General features: G+C 38.8%; 1 protein-coding gene across 3 annotated transcripts; it reads right to left on the bottom strand.

Annotated features, from left to right (window-relative positions):
* Positions 1–1,216: 1,216 nt before the first annotated feature.
* Positions 1,217–13,487, bottom strand: MACIR (macrophage immunometabolism regulator). Of its 3 annotated transcripts, none has more exons than XM_070935741.1 (2): positions 13,420–13,487; positions 1,217–2,362 (listed from the first exon to the last, which is right to left on the bottom strand). In XM_070935741.1, exon 2 carries the CDS (start codon positions 2,339–2,341, stop codon positions 1,715–1,717), a length of 627 nt encoding a protein of 208 aa, XP_070791842.1. In that variant the 5' UTR covers positions 2,342–2,362; positions 13,420–13,487; the 3' UTR covers positions 1,217–1,714. The 3 variants fall into 3 exon arrangements, with proteins under 3 accessions (XP_070791842.1, XP_070791841.1, XP_070791843.1); XM_070935740.1 differs by lacking the exon at positions 13,420–13,487 and adding an exon at positions 12,967–13,035; XM_070935742.1 differs by lacking the exon at positions 13,420–13,487 and adding an exon at positions 12,750–12,819.
* Positions 13,488–13,722: the final 235 nt, after the last annotated feature.

Genomic DNA, 13,722 nt, shown 5'->3' on the forward strand with positions numbered 1-13,722 from the left:
ATACATGTACATTTTTAGGAAAGAATGTAAAATGATATATAATCAGGCAGATTTCCTTTCCAGGTTTTTAAAAGAGCAACACATACCAAGGGCCATAGAAAAGTATGGATATAACCCTTTTATTTTCTAGTCAATGTTGCTTCATAGATAAAATCAATTAATATTTATTATTTATGTTTAATCAATAAATGTAAAAATCCTTTCTTTGGCATTGGACAGTACTCTTCTGTTTACACTAGAAGGCCATGCAAAGTAGTTACTTAGGGAATCATTTTTCACTATAATACAGCAGTGCAACTTGTAAAAATTTCAAGCATCTTCTCAAGTGAAACAAACCTGATCCATAGTTTATGCACTGCCAGTTGAGCACAATTTTTGTACAAGATGTCAAAGAAGAGACAACCCTTATGCTTTCAAAGCATATGCTCTCTGTATTCTTTCTTAAGAGACGAGTCTTTTCCAAGTAAATCAAATCTGTGCAAGGAATGGTTTTAAAAAGGCTTGGTTTCATAAACAATTTAAGCATTCCTTACTGTATCCACAAGAGTTAAGCTTTCACTTCTAAATAACTTACAGTTCAAGAACATAACATGATTGCACACTCTTTCAATAATAAGCAGCATATCTTAAAAGAGAGGAACAATAATAATAAATATTAAAATGTAAAATATGATTTGTTTGGAGATGATTTACACCAGTACATTTGGAGAAATTAATAATTTAGTTGTAGCCTGAAAGGCTTTTCAAGAAAAACAAAACGACAAAGTTATAATTATCAGTGCTGTAAATAAATTGGAATGTTCCAATGCAGTGCTAAAATGTCATAACAACCTCCCATCATACCTACATAGTACTGTTACTGTCAACTCTAAATGCTGAATATCACAAATGCAAATGCAGTTTTCCACATTTGTGCATGTGTGCATGTGTGTATATGTGTATATATATTTATACATATATATTCATACATACACTACACACTATAAAGGTTTTCTGTGTTAAGATAATTATTTAAAAAAACATACAAAATTAAAGTCAGTGGTTTTCTTTCAATATTTTTTTCTTCAAAACACATTTTAGGATTTTTTTAAAAAAATTACACTGAAATTAGTTTGAAATGCAAGTAGTAATTCAATTATACATTTAAAAACAGTCAGCTCTAGTAATGTAAAGTACTGAGGCTTAATTTCATTAGCAATTTTTTTCTTTTGTTGCCAGTGCAAATCCAGCTACAGTGAGTACAAACTGGATTATTTTAAAGAACACATGGTTTTAGTGAAACAATTTGTCCTATAATGCAAAACTCATTGCATATGCACATATGATTAATATTAAATAATATATTTCAGTGCTTCTCCATGAGTAAATTCTTACAGCAAGCTCAGTCAGAAACATAATTCACATTACATCAATTTTTGAGTGTTAAATTGCCATAAATTTCAGGTATCCATGTGCAAAACGTTTTGTTTCGTTACACTATTCCAAATAAATTTCTTGTCAGAACTTTTCAGTACTCCTTTCTCTTTCTATGTAGTTTCCACACACGCATCTGCACACGCACACACATGCACAAACATACACACAAACATACACCTCATCTTCCTATGCTATGATCTAAGAAAACACTTTTCTGATCCAACCAGGTACCAAGTGCATGATTGCCTACATTGTATAGACAATCTTAATGCAGTGAAGAACGAATGATGGTTTATGTTCATGTGTTGTTCCTAGCAAACATACGGTCCCCTCTCAGGGTGAGGTGCTGGAGCTGATACTGAAGCACTTCTGTATCAGCCGGTTCCTTGATGTTCATTCTGTCTAAATTGAGGTAGTCTAGGGATTTTGAGTGAGCTCTTTTACCTTTGAAAAGGCAGAGAGGCAAAGGACCATGAAATGCCTTGTATGGTTCATAAGGTAGTGGCTTGCTGCATTTATCCCCTGAGCTGGGCATCCGTCGTCTTCTACGGCCATTGATCGCTGGGATCTCATAAGGCTGGTAATATCTGCTTCTGGCTTTGCACACTCGGGAAGAACGAGAAAGTCCTGAATCAAGCTGTTTGGAGCGCAACGTAGGCCCTATCATTTCAACTTTATTCTGTTCTTCTACAGTGCACTTCTGAGCTAATTTCAGGAGCTCCTCTCCAGTAGTGAAGCCAACCAAGTAATTAGAATCCATGTGGAGGATTTGGTAACCTGAAACAGTTTGGCGCATTGGTGAGCATGGGGTGCTGGAGCAGCGAGGTTTCTCGTTGTCTGTTTTGCTTGTAGCACTCACTTCAGCGATAGGCAAGGGGAGGGGGGCTAGCATAGATCTGGCCTCTCCATTAATGTCAACTTCCATTTTAAGTAAGAATCCAACAACCTAAAAATACAAAAGAGTTGTATTAGCAAGACACAAGCACAGGTGGTATCAGTTGAGAAGTGGCAGTCACTTCTGTATTTAGATCTTACTTTGCAGTCTTCACTGTAAAAAAATAACAAACAGATGACTGGAGCTGGACTTGCATTCCATTTTTGGCAAAACACTAATATGTGTCTTTGCCTATCTACCCTTCTTCTTTCCTACCAGGTTCAGCTCCCAACCTTTATCCATAAACTGAAAATACCCTCTCATTTTAGTACTACCTGTGGACAGTAAACATAATGATAGTTCTGAGTATAACCATATTTCAAAATCACCAGATCTTACCCTAATAATAGAGCCACAAGACAACAAATTAAAGGGAATCGTACAGCTGAAAAAAGTAAAAGCAAGAATTATCTTCAAGATAACATTTAAAATGTCTTTTTATTTTCACATGTTACCACCAATTAGGGTCCAGTTCAGTGTTCAATTTTCTTCATTACATGCAGGAACATGTAATGGAACAGGAACATGTAACAGGAACAGCCATGTTTTCAGAAGATGGCTTCAACACTGTACAGAATTCACTGAAAATAGTTTTCCCTGAAGCAACTCTGCTCTTGCTTATCTCCTTCCATGTTATACTGAAATGAATATAATAATTCAAGTGCACAGCTAAGCAACAGCTAAAAAGCCTAGTATGTTTCTAATTACTTTCAGTGGGAGCTGTTGTTTGTGGGGAATCCCCAACTCAATTTCTACTTCCTACTCAACCACAGCACATGACCCTTATAGCACTGAATTTAGCTCAGATAGAAAACAAAGTGATTATGTCTCATATAAACCCCTTAATAAAAATTGCAGTGATCCAGACATTAGGTTGATGCCCTTTTGTCAGTAGGTTAAGCTGTTCTTATTTACAAAGGGATATTCTTAGTTTGCCACCTTTTATAATATAACTTTATAGTATAACTTATCTGCCACCTTTTATAATATAATTCTTATTTGCAATTATTTGCTTTTGTGGTATGGTGTTGTCATGTACTGACAATAGAAGATGTTGTGAAGTTTAGCTGCTCTAAGTGATGCTTGAGAGTTTTGGAAGGCAGAACTGTATTTTCAAAACAAACATGTTCACTCATGCAACTCTTGGCCCATAAGAAAATCAGCCGTCTTTAATATTCAACTATTTTCTGATATGCCAAAAGGTAAATGAATGGATAATGGAGATTCTTGTCCATTCAAAACATTCAGAAGATGAATAAGCCACTATTATATAACCCCATGTACAATTAACAGAATAACAGAGTTGGAAGGGACCTTGGAGATCTTCTAGTCCAATCCCCTGCTCAAGAGGAAACCCTATACCATTTCAGACAAATGGTTGTCCAATCTCTTCTTAAAAACTTCCAGTGCTGGAACAACAGAACTTCAGAGGATAAGTCATTCCACTGAATGTTATAACTGTCAAGAAATTTCTCCTTCATTCTAGGTTGCTTCTCTCCTTGATTAGTTTCCATCTATTGCTTCATGTTCTGCCTTTAGGTGCTTTGGAGAATAAGTTGACCCCCTCTTCTTTGTGGCATCCCCTGAGATATTGGAACACTGCTCTCATATCACCCCTAGTCCTTCTTTTCATTAAACTAGACATATCCAAGTCCTGCAACCATTCTTCATATGTTTTAGCCTCCAGTCCCCTAATCATCTTTGTTGTGCTTCTCTGCACTCTTTCTAGAGTCTCAACATCTTTTTTATATCCTGTTGACCAAAACTAGATGCAATATTCTTAAAATAGTGCTAACACTTCACATTGCCAGGGTTGGGAGATTTTCCGTGTCTGTCAAAACTTTGATTTTAAACTCCACTTCTGATTACTAGAAATGGTAGTAATTTTGATTTCACACAATCTCGAGCAACCTTAAGATTTTGACCATGTTTAAAGGACCATGTAGGGAGAAAAGAGCAGTGTGCACCTTCTCACTATCTAGCCTATGTCTTATCATGATACATGTATTATGTTTGACAGTTACACTAAATATACTACCAGGGCCACAAAAATAAAAAATAAAAATAAAAGACATTAGTGCACCTACTAGGATTTGCCAACCTCAAACGAAACAAAAAAGACCAGCAAGTAATAGTAGCAACTTACACCTCTCTCTCTCTAAGTGGTTTACAGAGTCAGCATATTGCCCCCAACAATCTGGGTCCTCATTTTACCCACCTCAGAAAGATGGAAGGCTGTGTCAACTTGAGCCAGTCAGAATCGAACTCCTGGCAGTGAATAGTGAGTTAGCCTGCATTCTAACCACTGCGGCACCACAGCTACTAGAATCACTTAATAACGTCTATTTGAACTGATTTTGAATGAACAAGATCAGGAATAGGAAGGTTTTCCTTTTCATCACAATCATAGGGAAATCATGCACTGATTTTCACAGAAGTTACTTTCAATCTGCAGCCTGTTTTACAAAATACATACCTAATAAACAATGAAGGGAACAATATACAATCCATGTGTATAAATTGCTATATGTGCCAAACAAAAAGTTTCTTATCCAGAAATGCTATTAAAAAAACCTGTGAAATAATATCCACAATACATAGAATTGATTTTTTTTAAAAAAAAACCCCAAATTCTTTACCTCCAACCTCAGAGGAAAAGTGCATTAGAAAAAGATATTTATATTTGTCAAATTCAACAACATCCTACAGGAAGAAAGAGCCAAACTGTAATTCCATTAGTGCATGAACCTGCTGTGGTTGTCTTCATTACATACATGTGCTTCTTATGCACACCATATAAAGTAAAATAGTGGTAATCTTCACAGAAAACACTTTTGTTAATTTAGCCTTCACAACACTACACTCCAAGTCTGAGGATCTCATGCTGTCTGGGAATTATGAGGCTGCAGTAGAAATATATTTTGAAAGCACTAGATATGAAAGGTTGTAAGATTCTCTTATCCAGCTTTCTTTTAATAAAAATAATAGCTCACCACTATCTTAAAGAAGATGGGATACTTGAAGTGCTTTGTGTAAAACAATCCAAAATGAAACTAACTGAATGTAATCTCCAAGTGCAGATAATAATGAAGAGTAAAAATAGGTACTTTCATGGTTAATTACAGATATGCCCATTTATACATACTGGGCAGTCTCAAAGCATATCCTTTTATATGTGTAAGGTTTATTAGGAGTATAATTCATAGAGAGTGTATTCCGTCTTTCTATCCAGAAGTTTATGATTTATATCAGTGGTCCCCAACCTTTTTATCGCCGCGGACCAATCAGCCTTTGATAATTTTACCGTGGCCCGCTGAGCGCGCGCAGGGGTGGGGGCTTTGGGCCACACGTGCGTACCTGCGCGGGGCTCTCTTCCCTGGAGCCTTTGCGCACGGCCCAGGAGCTTTTGCGCACGGCCCAGGAGCTTTTGCGCACGGCCCAGGAGCTTTTGCGCACGGCCCAGGAGCCTTTGCGCTGCAGCGTTCATGTCCCCCGGCCGCTGCGCGGCCCGGTGCCAGGTACTCCACGGCCCGGCACCGGTCCGCGGACCGGGGGTTGGGGACCACTGATTTATATAGCAAGTATAATTGAAGATCAGTGAATTTTAAATCACAACTGAACATTTTACTGAGTAGATAGCCAAATCCCGGATGTGTTTGTAGTTGATTCTGGTTTTTATTTTTGGTAAAAATCATGTAGTAGGACTTTTCCTCATTTTTCTCTACCCCAACTCTTCTGGATAACTGGGGAGAATACTCTGGAATATTTTTTTTAGGGTATTCCCAACAGGTCAATCATTCTCATCTAGTTTTATTAATAGAAATTTATCAATGGAATTTTCCCTTTCTTTTAACGTTGTTATTGTAAGCCTCTTTTGTCAACACTTGGAACTAAAAAATAAAATTAGCACAAATAAAATGCAGTATTCTTCACAAAATCCTCGGCTCTCCTCTCTTGTATCATTGCCCTTCATAATAGTTGTTCTTTCGAGATTTTTTTTTAATTCTAGTATTGATTTGTATGTAGCATAAGACCAGAAAATATCTACTTATATAAGCATGACACATTGACCTGCAGTTATGATGGATGTATATTAGCAGGTCTACATAACCTGCGGCCTACCAATCCTCTGATGGCAGGAAGGATCCACCACTGCCTAGGTTTTTGCATTACCCTTCATCCCAATAGGCACTCTGCTGAGTACCTGCAGTACCAACACAGCCAGTTCCATTACTGCTGCACTGCTGAAGAGTTGATCTGCCTGCCAGCTATTCCTTTGTGACCTGTAATTATTTTTAAAGTGGTAAACTTTCCTTTCTACAAGTTATGTAGGCCTGACATTAGCATGGTAATTATACATCTGTTTGTGCAATAAATCATGGTGATGCAATATTGCTGTTAATATGGGCCAATGAACTTGGAAAGTACATTTGTCACGTTGAACCTGAGTAACACTTGCATTTTCCTTGTAGACTGTGGAATATTACAAAGGACAGCTGGCTGATTTTTTCTTTGCTGATTTGTACAAATAATTTTGAAGGTCAACAAACTTTCATTTTCAATGTAAAGAATAACATTTTAATATAAAATTCTCTAACATTTAGCATGATGGCTGACAAATGTAGAAGAAAGCTAAATTTCTCTAAATTTATATTTCTCTAAAATGTAATGTTTATATCACTTGCTGTTCCAGAAAGGCAGCAAATCTCACACAAAAGCTTTAAGAATTAAAAAGGCAATGTCTGCAAGTCCTTACAACTTCCTTATCCAACCTAATGGTCTCCAGTTATGCTGGGGCTACAGTTCCCAGAATTGCCAACCAACCCATATAAATTAGCTAGGAATTGTGGATACTGGAGTTACAACATATTTGGGAGGAATCATCCAAGTGAAGGATGTCTTACAGTATTAATCAAATAGCATATAAAGGTTATGAACATATGGATTAATTATTTATTGACTAAAATCTATATGCCATTCAACAAAACAAACTCTTTGTGGCTGTCAAACTTATATTTACCCATTCTTCAAAAAACTCATTGTCAGTGAGCTTTAATTCAGTTTTATTAATTTTATTGTTCAAGATGTGCATGTGTGAGAAAAAAGGTAATAAAAAAATATTCCGGGGAGTATTTTCTTTTTGATCTCTTCTAGACTGCACAACTGAAAATTACCTCCCCGATTAAAGGAGCATTTCTAAGGAAATGCTAACCAGAAACAAAAATGTTTAGAATTTCACAAATTATGAACTGTTTCAGGAAACCCCAACAAAAGAGAAGCAGGATGTATGATTTTTCTAAGTCTTGAGTAGTCAGTCAGCTGTATGTAGGGTCATACTTGATAGGAATAAAGTACTAGCCGTTTAAGGATTCAAGAAATTGCAGCTTGGGTAATGGAGCTATTACTCATAATGCTTTAGGCAGAAATTTCTTCTAATGTACAATTTCATAGAACATAACATATACAATATGCAGTAGTTTTTTTTTACCAACTTGTCTCTCTCTAATTGTAACTGCCAACATTTTCAGAGAGCAAAGATCTGCTCAGAGATCATTTTATCCAAGAATGCTATGTGTTTCATTCCATATGCATCCAGCCAGTGCCCGATTAGGAAAAGCAGGTAGTAAAAAAAGAGTAGGATTGTCATCCTCACTGGGGTATTGTTCTATAGAGAAACTGTAATCAGAGCATGACTCAAGCAATCATAAAATCACAGCAGTGGTTTTGCCATTTACGTAATCATTTCTGTACTTGGTATAAAAATCCAAAGTTAAGAAATTCATAGAATGTTGTTGTCTCTACTTCTTCTTTATGTAAATACTTTTAAACTCTGTTAATGTTAAGACATACTTTCTAATATTCAGCCAGTTCTTCCTGCAGCTTAAATTATTTCTACCCTGCATTCTTAAATGACAAAGCTTTGACCTTCTGTGTGACATTCTTTCTGGGACTCAAAATATTCCCTTCCCCCAGAAGTCTAAAGTCTTATATTGCCAGTTCCTTCCATCTTTTCTTGCAGAATTTTCTTTTTACCCTCCTGTCATCCTTGTGATTTTCTCTTGACCTGTCCAGTTGATCTGAATCCTTCTTAAAAGGATTTTTTTTTAAAATTGACATATTGCTGAAAATGGGATTTGACCAACACAGAATAAAATGGCATTTGTCTTATTCTGCAGGCATATCTCATTGCTGACCCATATTGTTTGCCTTTAACTGCTATTCTAAGAACATCTTCACATGTAATGTCATTCAGGCAGGTAACCTGAACTCGTGTATGTGATTTCTATTTCCTAAGTGAAAAAGTGCACCTGTCTATATTTAATTTCATTCTGTAACTTTCAACTTATTTCTTTTAGGATTGGATTGTTTTGAATTTTCTTTCTGCTTTCTAGAGTATTAGCTAGGCCTCTCATTTTTGCATGAAATCTGATAAACATTCCCTCCCCCTCTTTATCCAAGTCATTAACATGTTGAAGAATATCAATAATAAAAATGTTCGATATTTCAATTTAATGAGAACTCACTAAACAACACAGATTTCCTGCAGTTTCAAGCCAGCTTTATCCATCAAGCAAACAGGATATAGCTGAAACATTCTAGAATTTTTCTCCACTCAGCTATAACAGAAAAATACCCATTGATAGAAGTGTGCAATTTTCCTAAGAGAGTAATAGTATGAGAAAAGGATAAGAGGGGTTTCTTTTTTGCCGTATCACCCATGTAAAATATCACACTCAAATCATTTTTGTTACGGGTGATAATTAAGCCTGGTTCATTGTGAAAATGAGATCACATCAACCAGTCTTAGTCCCTAGTGATTATTCTCTCCCTAGCAACAGATGTTTCCTAGAAATATTTTCAGTGTACAGATGTCTGAAAATATTTATGCAGTTCATACATATTATATTTTGTAAGATTTATTCTCCAGAATCTCCATCCTATGTGTAATTCAACATTTCCTTGCATATTCATATATGAAATTTTCTAAAATTTTTAGCCAGTGGATATTTTCAGAATACATATAGAGCTTACGACAGAAGAATTGCATGATGGATTTGCTCGTTTGTGAAATGGCTAAAACTATAATTATAACCAGTTTAAAAACAATTCCAAATTATGCTAACAGAGATATATTCTTACTCAAGAAACAGCTGAAGTGAGGGCTTCAAAATAACGATCTTTTGAATCTAGTTTTTCACTTTTAATTTTTTGTAAGAAAAAATAAATCTAAAATCAAACTGATGAAGTTCAAAGACAAGCAAAACCTTACCCAAGGAGAAAACAACACATAGGCAAATATATTTCATTATGAATAAGAGCAGGCAGACAAAAAATAGACTACACCAAAACAAAACCAACAAAACCAGCCAAAAACTAAAACACAAGACTGGCAAAATGAGAGCCAGTTTGTTCTAGTGGTTAACGCACCAGGCTAGAAAACAGGAGACCCTGAGCTCAAGTCCCATCTTAGCCATAAAAGCTAGCTGGGTGACTTTGGACCAGTCACTTGCTCTCAGCCCAACCCATCTCACAGAATTATTCTTGTGAGGAAAATAGGAAGAGGAAGGAGTCCTATGTAAGTTTGCTGCCTTAAGTTACTTATAAAAATAAGTGGGGAAGGAATGAATGAGACATGAACAAAACAATGTCTTCTTCCTACATCCTCACCCTTTATTTTTCAAGATTTATCTGGGGTCCATGGAAATCCCAGAGGTGTTCCTGAAAATATGGCACAGGACACTGGCAGATCCACCATACATTTCCCTCTCCTAGATTACAAATAAACCTATAAATAATAAGGATTTTTTTTCCAAACTGGAGTCTGGTGTGTCTCTCCGATAACTTACATTTGCATGGGATTATATTAAATCTTACTCTACTGGGCCCGGAATCAGATTTATTTTTAATTTTATTTATCTATTGATGCCTTGTTTCCCTCTTTTTACATATTTGGGTGTTTGTATGTATATGTATGTGTATGTACACACACACAGACATACATAATTGTCACAATAGTAACAATAATTAAACACTAGATTTAGAGAAACAATATACATACAACACATATGCGCAGACACACACACACACACACGCACACACCCACCCACAAAGAGGGGTGTCTTCAGTCCTAGTCTTGATACCTTCTCAGATGTTCTTCATGGATTCATGATTAAATATCAAGAGAGACAAGCTACAAAACTATGATGCTTTGGATATTAACATCCCTTCACCCTCTGGCTGTTCTGACTCAGCAGAACGAAGAAACAGACTTCTTGTTCCGAAAAACCCCTCTTTATTTAGCTCTTGTGAATTACTGGCATCCACACACTGAAAAGTCCAGGCAATAATTCTTCAAACGGTTAATTGCAGTAACAGACAGTATCAGTTCCTTGGGATACTTGTCAGGCCCGGAGCTTCCAGTTGCAAAGCTGTAAATTAAATTCTGGCAAGCAGTCTCTGAGGCATGAACCACGATTAGCAAATCTTCCAAAAGAAATACGAACGGTTGTCTCCTGCAACCATCCCTCCCTTTTCCTCCTATTTATTCCCCAGCCAGGGAGGGGCCATTCAGCATTTCTTCCTGAGTTGGCTTCTTGTCCTCAGTTGTTCTCGTCTCCTAACAGCTTTGCACATGCGTGCATCTGGAACAGGCCCCAGCTCTTCATCCTCCCCACTTATCTCCGACTCCAAAGGCAGCTGGGAAATGTCAGATGGCCCTGGCTCTATCTCTGCTTCTGACGCAGAGCATCCATCAGAACCTTCCTTCCCCAGACTCTAGGAGTGGCCCATGTTCCTTCCAACCTCTCATCGTCCGAGTCTGCCACCAACTCTGCTGGCACTGGCATTCAAACACTGGCATTCAAAAGGGCATAACATGTATAGTATACTCAGATTTTCTGAACTTGTGATGTATAATGTTAGAAGCAGATCTCAGGTTTTGCATGTTAGAAAATTACTTATGGAAATGGAAACAGCAAATAAAAACACAGCTTAGCAATTTTATATCAACACAGAAAATAATGTATAATTTTACTAGATTTCTGGGTATGATTTTGGGCCACAATGTTCTTAAATTTGGTATTATTGTTGGGCTTAATGTTTTAATGTTACTGTTGCCATTTTTATGTTATGGTTAACAATTGTTTTAAAATATATTATTGTAACTATATACATACTAAAATAGCTTCCCCCCCCTTTATTTTTTTTACTGTAAAAGTCATCCTCAAAAAAACCCAAAATTTAAAAGTGAAACTGCAGAACTAAAAATCCTGGGATTATTTAAAAAAAAAATCAGGTGAGAAATAAAATTACTGCAGGAAAGTATTTATTTATAGCATGCTGTCTTTGCTGAAAATATTCAGCAGTCATCTTATCTACAAAAAAAATAAAAACAAAAATAAAAACAGCCCTCTAGCATTGGCATGATTTTTTAACAACTTTGCTGTTGGTTGAAAACATTACATTTTTCCAAGCCTAAATGCCAAATCCATTTTATTTGCAGCCATTCTGCTGAGATTCATCACATAGATCTGTTTTAGGGAAGCAGTTCTACAAAGATACATTTGAAGGCAAGCCAGATGAAAGAGATCTCTCTGTTATGCAGAGAATCTGTAGCTGCCAAGAGCTCTCCATAGTGCTACTTCCTTTTATGGACAATGAGGCAAGGCAGCAGTACCATGGAGAGTCCTTGAAGCACGTGGGCATACATACGCACAGGCTTAAAAACTATGCTTCAGAATCAGCTCTATTCCTCAATGGGAATAGACGGTGGTGCCATGAAGTATATGCTGCAAATAGCGGATGGCAAAACGTCCGAGTTCCACTACCTACTATGAAACTGCAAACAAAAGAGAAACACAAGTACATCAAACATCAAAAGCTGCACATAGTCTGAAGCTCGCTCAGATTTGTGGTTTTGCTCCCAGGCTTCTTAAAGTCTTATAAAATCAAAGCTTTAATACAGTCAAATGACTTAAATTTAAGAGCAGGATTCTATATAAAAGAATCACACTGCTTTCACATTTGTTTTTCAGTGTAAAAATATTGACACATCCTACAAGGTATATCTCCTCCCTATGGAAAAGGAAAAGTATATGTAGGACACAGCAAGGATCAAATGCCACTGAAACCAGCAGCATGTTTAAATAGAGATGGGGACTGCTTCTCAGAATGCGAATGTTATTTAATTGAATAATTTTAATCTTGAACCCGTTCATAAAATATATAATACGCAAAGGGTTTGCGGTCCAAGAACGAACGCCATACAATGTTATGAAGCTACACCAAGCTTAGATAAGTATACCTGACAGTCAAAGCGCACGTATTCATTCACACGCCCACAACCTACACCGGGCATAAAAGTAGGCCAAAAGACGGCTCGCACTTATTTTATAAATACCCCACGCGCGAATTCGACCTCCACGCATTCTTCCGAACGAAGCCCCACACAACGCGTTGCTTCGCTTCGCCTCGCTTCGCCACAGCCACGCAGACACAATGAAGCCTCTGCTGCGTCACGGATGCTCGAGAAGGCGCGCGCGCGCGCGCACACAGGGATTTTCTACGCTCGCCAGGGCTTCGACGGGCACCCGCAGCAAAACCCGGCCAGTGTTTACCTTACAACCGCGCATAGGTGACCTCTAGAAAACCGGCGACCTCAATCTCCGCCGTCGGGAAGCTCAAGAGGCAGCGTCCCAGGCAGCCACCAAGCCGGCGCGCCCGCTGTGTTTTTACAAGCACTGGACGGTTGGCGCCCACCCACCTATCGCTCCCTCCGCCAAGCACACGCGGGGCTGTGCCACAGGGACGCCCGCACCGCAGTCAGCGGGTGGGAGCGCGCCTGCTCTCCCTTCGCGCCGCCGTTCCTCCCTCGCCCGCTCTGTCGCTGCCGCTGCCGCCTCGCCCACCGGCTCTGCAGCTCTTACGGCTGCCGGGGCCCATCCCGCCCGCAGCCTTGCAAGGGCGGGCCGCAAACCCTCCGCCGGCTCAAGCGCCGCTGTTGGTCTCGCTAGCGCCACCAACCTTCCCCTCTCCTCCCCAGGCCTACCGGCACCATCCCGCTCTCCTACCTGCGGTCCAGGATGCCGGTCGGGGCCTGCGGGCCTCGCTCCCGCCGCCCGCGACGCTGAGCAGCCGAAAGAGCAAGCGAGAAGCAAGCGGCAACCCCTCCCCGCTCTCTTATTTTGCCGGCTTGGGGCGGGGATTGTAGTTGGCGTGGCGAGGCGGAGAGCCGCTCCTCCTGCCGCGGTCCCGCCCACCGGTGCCCCTGTTAAGGCCCTGCCTTATTTCCCAGCCTGGCTCTAAGCGTGGGAAATACGGAGCGCGTAAGCTTGTTTTAACAGCGCTTTCTCACCCCACCCCTCCGCACCCGT

This window comes from Pituophis catenifer, unplaced genomic scaffold (assembly GCF_029215685.1).
Source record: "Pituophis catenifer annectens isolate HBS135680 unplaced genomic scaffold, rPitCat1.0.hap2 SCAF_2, whole genome shotgun sequence".
Taxonomy (NCBI): Eukaryota; Metazoa; Chordata; class Lepidosauria; order Squamata; family Colubridae; genus Pituophis; species Pituophis catenifer.